Raw genomic sequence first — 8,377 nt, forward strand, 5'->3', positions numbered from 1 at the left:
TTCCTTTGCATTGAAGCAATAACGAAAAGTCAAAAAATGCCTGAAGACTCGCATCGTGTCTACACCAGATGCGACAAAATACTATAGAACCCATTATAATCGGTGATGCGGCCTACACTGGATGTGGCACAGCACAGTACGACAAATCACCGACAGTAAACTGATGCCTCGTTCTATTTATGACGTAGGCCTACTGTCTGACAAAGTACAAATGATTTGCAATGGTCACTTTGTGTGGACAGCCTCAAGCTGTTGGCTTACGTCTGGCCTTTTTTTCATAATTTATTTGTTTATTTTTTTTGGCTAGTAGAAATTATGAATGGCCGGTAACTTAAAAATGTAGTAGCCAAATTGGCTGGTGAGTGAAAAAGTTAATTTCAAACCCTGAATGTGAACAATACCAAGGCCATGACTATTTTAGAACGGTAATCCAAAGTGGCAGATCAAAGTGTGTGAGATTTGGGTGTTGGTTGCTGGTTTCACTCCTGAGTGGCTAAATAGTGCCCTTGGGACTCAAAGAGTAATCCATCAAAAGTAATAAAGACTTTCAGTCTAATGAACAAAGGCACATTCCACACAAGACGCCTGTGGTTTATAAGACAAAAATGTGTTATAGTTCCTAATTTAAAGGCAAATTCTAACAATTTCGTAAGAAACAGATACTGTTATTGACATTTACAGATCTTTGAGTCAGAGTTTTGAGCACAGACAGTTTGACTAAGAGAGGAGGGTGACTCACGAAGCAGTTTCTGGTCACTCAATAGCTTGGTCTCCTCTGAGGAAGACTCATCTTCTTCATCATCTTCTGAAGAAGCCAATCCATCTGATTGAGAACAAAAATTTAGGTTAAATTTGTTGTTGTAAACAATACAAAAATCAACCCGCAAAAAAATCAATCAGTAATATCTTATTCAGTTTATTTCTCACCTGTAATGTTGACACTGAAGTAATCTGTATGGTTGCTGTTGGGTCCCTGAGCAAAGCAAGCATACAGACCAGAGTCGGCCGGCTCTACTGCTTCAATCTCCATCTGATGGTTATGCAGGCGAGTGTGCTCTCCGTCAACCAGGGGAACGTGGTCCTTAGTCCAGGTCACTTCCTGTGTCTCCTCTATACTTTTACAGCTTAGCTCCAGTTTGTCCCCCGGATACAAAGTGTACGGCATCGGCTCGACCAGGGCTAACACTAAGAACAAGATGTAAGAAATTAGTTAAGTTTAATAAAATTAATTAGGGACGTTTAATAGAGATCGGGGGCATAATTAGTGCACTATTTTCAAAAGAAATGTTTCAATAATTAATTGCACTAAATTAACTGGCCTAGTCAAATCAATCAAAATTCTTTCTCTAAATTTAATTCTTCATTAAATTAATTACTATATACTATCTGATATAGCTTCTCCATTCAATCTCCATGCACACTTGCCATACAGTAAACATTTGTATTTTATCTAATTTATCTAATTTATTTTATCTGTTACTGAATCCAGGGACAAGATTTGCGACACATTTCTTAACCGTTTTTTTTTTCTTTCTTTCTTATTTTCTAACTTAAAGGGTTACTCTACCCCAAATGAAAATTTTGTCATTAATTACTCACCCTCATGTTGTTCCAAACCCATAAGACCTCGGTTCATCTTCGGAACACAAATGAAGATATTTTTGATGCATTCTGAGAGCTCTCTGACCCTCCGATAGACAGCAATGTAAGTAACACGATCAACGTCCAGAAACGTAGCAAGGAGATTGGTAAAATAATCCATGTGACATCAAGGGTTCAATTCAATTCAATTGTTGTGTGTCAGCCGCACCACACGGTTTGCGTTCAGAGGATACTCTCTCCAAAATGGCGCTACAGTGACACGGAGGAGACAAATTGTTGAATAAAGTCATTATTTTTGTTTTCTTTGCGTACAAAAAGTATTCTCGTAGCTTCATAAAATTACAGTTGAACCCCTGATGTCACATGGATTATTTTACCGATTTCCTTGCTACGTTTCTGGACGTTGATCGTGTTAGGATCCTTGCTGTCTATTGAGGGTCAGAGAGCTCTCAGAATGCATCAAAAATATCTTACTTTGTGTTCCAAAGATCAACGGAGGTCTTACATGTTTGGAACGACATGAGAGTGAGTAATTAATGACAACATTTTCATTTTGGGGTGGAGTAACCCTTTAAGAATAAAGGTAAGAACTAGGAATGCTCCGATCAGGATTTTTGCAGCCGATACCGAGTACCGATTTCTTGTCATGGTGATCAGCCGATACCGATGCCGATTCTGATGCTTCAAGCTTTATATAGACGTTTCATCGGGCGCACGCGCCTGGCGTTTTTGGCGTATGATATGGCACACCCCTATTATGAACATCTCAGAATTTATCTTAACTTCTTTCTTGAAAAGAAAGGTGTAATCGAGCCCCAGAGTATTAGTGTTTGGCATCCTATAGATGAGCGACAACACCTTCAAGCATCTATCAAAGATCCCACCTCAGTCACTGCTAAATCAAATCTGAGTTTGAATTAGTCAAGGGCCAATTGTCAGGCCAATTCTGAGATAGAGCTGAAATTTGATTATGGGATGCAAGGTTAGGGGCACTGCCTCAGACACCACCACCTGAGCCCACCCGTCGCTCCTGACGACCAGTAGAGAGGGGGTGGGGGCAAGACTCGGGGGTGGGAAGTCTAAATATAATTACGCTGATTCATTGTCCATCAACATTATGTCACCCGTCTGCAATTGCCCGTACTCTTTTAAAGGGGGCTGCTTCTTAGAGTAGTGCACTGGAGAATTATCCCTGTTGGGGGTCCTCTTTAAAAGAATAGACTGACGAGCACATACTGACACCATATGCTAATTCTGACTCTTTGCTAACAGTAAGCCAAGGTGAGATTTTCACATTTACAAAACAAATGGTGACTGCTTCATATTCAAATGGTAATTGGATTAATTTCCTTTCAATAACAATGCATTTGACTTGCTGAAAGGATATGAATGCTTGGTTTCTTGTAAAAGATGCATCAGGACTTGATGATTGTTCAAAAAAAGGTCAAATTTCTATGAAATCCTGCCACCCGCTGAAGACGACATTTACACTATTGTTTTGAAATGTGAGTAAATCTAAAGAAACAATGCTTGGCCTATATCCTACTGAGTCACTGTGGTAAAAAAAAGACCCAAAAACAAAAAGGTGAATGCAAAGGAAATTACAAAAGAATTTTTTTTTCTGAAAAGTCTGGCAAAGTTTGTGAAAAAGCATTCATTTAAAAACAATTTTAAGAAAAGAAAGTGCTTAGGCGATACTGGCATGCTCATTACTGACACATTTCTAATAGTAAACAGAGCGCAAACGTAAGCCAGGTTTCCTCTTGACTAGTTCCGCTGTAGTAACTCCGCCCATCACTACCATTAACTCTGCTAATAAAGATGAGTGAGAGGCCTGTAGCAGCAGGTTTTTGGGCTGGTATCCATGGTGACCTCAGTAGGGTCTAGTTAAGGTATTTCCTGCTTCGCATGTGTCTAACAGGATCTTAATCCTGACAGGAACAGGGGCCAGGGAGGGATCAACTTTCCCCACCAAAACACTGCAGAAAAGAATGAAGGAAGGAGAAAAGAAGATGAGCTAGCATAGACTTATTTAGCCACAAAATAAGTAAATAAGTTTACTTTAAATAAGTAAATACTTCTCAAGGTTGGATTGTTTTCAAGTTTGGCAGGTACATTTTTATAAACCTTGAAATCTATACTACAGAAAAGCTATTGAGCATTTGCACGCTTACTGCTCAGGGAAAAAAGATTCAAAGGTGCTGTATGTAAATTTTGACTGTACCGAAGCAGAAAAATATCATAATATGTTTGCAGATATTTAAGAAACATGTTAAGTTCACATACTTGTTTCTCTGAAAAACAATGCTACAGCCAGTTATTCTGCTTTGAAATATGTATTTCGTGTCAGAATGTCTGTTTTTGTTTTGGTCTGTGTGACTCCGCCCACTGCCAATTTTGACAATCTGGGTTGCAAGTTGATGGAAAACAGTGTACTGCAGCCATGGAATCCAGCAAATGTACTGGGTCAGAGATTGCAGATTCCACTTGACTTAAAAAGCCTCAGCATCCATCTAAAAAGCTCTATGACCAGAGGCATATTAAAACACGGATAAATCAACTCATCGACTTACAGTATAAGGCTCATTGCCTTCCACTGTCAATTTGCGTTCATTCCCATTGCATGTCCTCAATCTGGCAACCGTGTGAGTGTTGAGTCTTATGCTCGGTTCAGACTACACGATTTTAGCCTGATTTTGCCACGATTTGCTTGACGTAGGGTGTCGTGAGGATTCGTAAACGACAATGGGCGTCGGGACACAAGATTCCATCGTTTCAGCTCGTGTAGCGTGTCATAGTGGACGACAACCGATTCCGCGTCTGCGATGCTTCACGACAGAAAGACTAGCATGTTTAATTTTTTTTCTGTCGTCCACGACGAGTTCTGTCACATTGGTGACGTTGACCAATAGCAGCACAGAAGCTCTTTCATACACAGGTTTCAAACATGGCGAAACGAAAGAGAGATGATGGTGCTGCTGGGTGGAATTATGAGATGGAGGAAAGGTTCGTGGAGCTGTGGCAACAGTACTCCTGCCTGTATGATGTGTCATCGAGGGACTACCACGACAGAACAAAGAAAGAATATGCTGGCGAACTATAGCGGAAGTGCTATAGAAGTCAGTCGCTCTTGTTTTCGGAAGTCAGTCGCTAGTTCCGCCTTCTCGAATGACATCACGCGCGTCGTTAAAGACGGCACGGAATGAATGGTCGAGAAGCAACGTGCAGTCTGACATGTTTCTTGTCCACGACACGACAAGATCAGTGTCAGTGAGCCAGAAATGTTTCACATTATAATTAATGAGAAATTCATATTATAGACACACTGACTGATCGTAAGGTCATGACAATGAGGTTGTAATTTCCTATTGGCATTTTCGATTGAGCAGAGCAGATGCCGAAAACATTTTGCACCAGTCACCAGAGAAGCTGTTTACTGTGAGGTATCAAGTGATAGTATTCTGCAATAATCACACAGGGAGAAAATTAAACAGCTGCTTCATGATTTATAGTCATTAATCGACATGCTTCCTTCCAGGATATTAAATAGTGGCATGTTACCAAGCCATCAGTCACTTCAAAAGAACAAAACACCATGCAATACAAGATGAAGACATGCACCGGTGTGCAAGCTATAGAATCCAGATGTAGTCTGGCCCAACTACTGCATGGGGGGGGGATTAACTGGAAAAAAAGGGAGAAAAAATAATGATGGGGAAACATATTTGGTGTACAGGTTGTTTAAAAACACACACACACACACACACATATATATATAAACACACATATATACACATATATATATATATATAAGAGTGTCTCTCACATGTTCCGCCATGTGCTTCTCGTCCGGCTTATTTACATCAGAGTGAGCAGCGTCTTTCACGCAGCATACGGCAGTGTTGTGCATTTTGACCAGTTGATGGGAAAAGTATTCTTAAAATGCATTCAAAATTCTGAATAATTTGTAATATATAATTATTCACGGTATTTAGAAGTGCCCACGATAACAATATCGTGCATATTCATTACCGTGATATATCGCATTACCGAATACCGGCACAAGTCTAGTGCACTCTGTTGTGCTGAGTCACTCCTCATGGAATCTCAAGGCTGCTGATTTTCCAGATTCTGTAACCAGATTAGTCTGGATTAAAGTCCATATTTTCGGGAAAGCAACCCAGCTGGAATAGCCATTGCATTTTTTTCTTTCCTGCTTCAAGCCATTTGAAAAAAATGATTGACATCCCTGAAAATCAAGTTAATTACAGTAAATCATGAAAGGGACGTTTTTTGGCGATGGACAAAATGAGAGGTGAGCGAGTGAGACTTAGGCGGCGTGCAGGAAGGGCAGACGGGCCTTTCAGAGAGAGACTGGAAACAAGAGAGGAAGCAATGCAAGAAGAGAATGACCACAGGGATTTCCTTTCACGAGAAAGAATGATGGTCAAGTACAGAGAAGAGGAAAATATATAAGTAGAAAGAGAGAGCCAGAGCAAACTCAAAGAAATAGTCCAACAAATGACCACTCCTTTTCTCCTTTATCCCAGTGATCTGTAGGGCTGGGTATCGTTCAAAAATTTCCGATATCGATACCGATACAGATACTTTGACTTCGATACCGGTCCCTGAACGATACTTTTTACGATACCAATTTTATGAAATCTATTTTAACAAGATTACATTATCTAAAAAAAAAAAACTTTGGTTTTATTTTTCAGCTTGTTGATGTTTATACAAACTCAAAGACTCCTTAGCCACTGCACAAAGGAACAAAATGTAACCAACACAATAAATCAGTGCAAATAGTTAATAAAGCTCAAATAGTCTTCAGTTTACACATCCATTAGGCTACGTTTACACTAGTGCGTGTTCATTTTTAAAAAGCATAGCTCAGACAGAATCATGATTTCTATTTATTTTCCACTGATTTACTGATGAGCATTAGCAGCGTCCAGCGCTGTCTGCCTGTGTATGGAACTCCACGCAGCTCCCGCGCTACTCTCCATTGGAAATGAATGACCGGTCTGTCGCTTGTTGTTTGTCGGAGATAGTGGAAAGCCGGCTTGAAACGCAATGGAAACGCCAGTATGACGAGGATCGTTTTCATTTTAGAACAAACGCACCAGTGTAAATGTAGCCTTACACCTAAGGGGGCTGGGACGCATTCACACTACAGCCTCACGTGTGCGCCATATCCCTGAGTGTAACCAGTGTAAACTAGTAGGTGTGTTCGACTTGACGCGTTTAGTCTCAGTAACAGACGGTCACAAATAATTAAATGCAAAGAAACTGGAATGTGACTGTTAAGTTTATTTTGTGACCTAATCTGATTATTCTGACTAGCAGTCACTGATTAGTGAAGGTGCTGGCTCAGTGTGACACCAAAAGAAACATACACACACCTCCTCTAACATTAACCTAACTTGTCTTATGCTAGCTAGCCTGCGTCAATTAAAGCCCACATCAGGACTTGGATGCTAATGGCATTTGTTCACAATGGCCATGGTTGTACAAACATAATCACTGCTTGCCTACACGCAAATGTGGCCATGTACACACGCACATGGTATGCAGGAGGGGAGGAATGAGATCAGCATGCTCTGCTGAATCACAGCCATTGTTTCCCCAAAGTATTTATTCATCTCCTTCTAGAGAGTCATATTGTTTTACAGAGAGCAAAAATTATGTGGCAAGAATAAGAAAACAGTCACACATTAAAATGCATCAGTGGACATTAACCATGAACAACAGGAATCAGACAGATAGAAACACACATATTAACAATACTTTTCTATATCCTTAAAGCAATGTATTACGTATAATGGGGACTAGGGCTGTGCGATTTGGGGGAAAATATCAAATTGCGATTTTTTTGACAGATATTGCGATTGCGATTTGATTTGCGATTTTAAATTTGCAAAGTCAAGCTTCAGCTCAATATTGCCAATAATGTGCAGCACAGTATGGGTATCATTACCCTGCTGAAAAAAACAATAGAAACTATCACAGAAATTCTTATAGTTTCCATTAAACCAATACAAAATTCCTTTCTGGAACAGAGTAATATCGCGTCCATATCGCAGGCTTTGCGATTAGGAAATCGCAACGTCTCAAATCGCGATTTCGATTAGATTTCGATTAATCACACAGCCCTAATGGGGACACTATTGAGTGACAACTCATTGAATGATTTTCGATGTACTGATTTAAAACTGGTTCATTGAAACAGGTTTGAAGTAGAGCTGGGCGATATGGCCAAAAAAAATTATGACGATAATTTTTTCATATCAGTCGATATCGATAATTATACAACAGTTCGTTCTGGTTCTCTAATCTGATTGGTTGAGATATTGTATATGAGATATAACCGTGAGATATTGTACTGGTATCGCTACAGGAACGCCCTTTCACAATTTTGTATCACTCCGCTTGTTCTAGCCGGGTCTATGTTTTTTTTTTATTATTCACTGAGCTAATCGTAGAGTATGTTACTTAATATAAGAAGAAACGTCTAGCCTCCTGGTCTCTCTCTCTCATTTGGATGCACGTCTTGCCGCATTGTTTCTCTTATAACCTCATTATTTCTCACTAATAACCTTATTGAAGCAGCACATGCCCTTGATACGAATTCTAAAAGTGACATATGTTTAACTGTCAACTTGAGCTTTGAATCCGTGGCGGAAGGAAGTAGTTCCGCACAAAAGAGGGTTTTATTAGGCACTCCGTTGTTTCTTGTTTAATTACACACATGTTCCGTCGAACTGTTGTATAA

At 39.8% G+C, this 8,377-nt stretch overlaps 1 protein-coding gene across 7 annotated transcripts in view; it reads right to left on the minus strand.

Moving 5' to 3' along the window:
- LOC107710851 (fibroblast growth factor receptor 1-A) overlaps nt 1–8,377 on the minus strand; it is a 57,937-nt gene that overhangs the window by 31,518 nt on the left and 18,042 nt on the right. For all 7 annotated transcript variants that reach the window (XM_016515715.1, XM_016515712.1, XM_016515713.1 and 4 more), the window contains exons 3-4: nt 928–1,185; nt 740–823 (exon numbers count right to left, since the gene is read on the minus strand). In XM_016515715.1, coding sequence (XP_016371201.1) covers nt 740–823; nt 928–1,185 — 342 coding nt within the window. The remainder of the gene's footprint in view (nt 1–739; nt 824–927; nt 1,186–8,377) is intronic.

The sequence above is a fragment of the Sinocyclocheilus rhinocerous genome, unplaced genomic scaffold (genome assembly GCF_001515625.1).
Source record: "Sinocyclocheilus rhinocerous isolate Xijiao unplaced genomic scaffold, SAMN03320098_v1.1 scaffold1198, whole genome shotgun sequence".
Lineage (NCBI taxonomy): Eukaryota > Metazoa > Chordata > Actinopteri > Cypriniformes > Cyprinidae > Sinocyclocheilus > Sinocyclocheilus rhinocerous.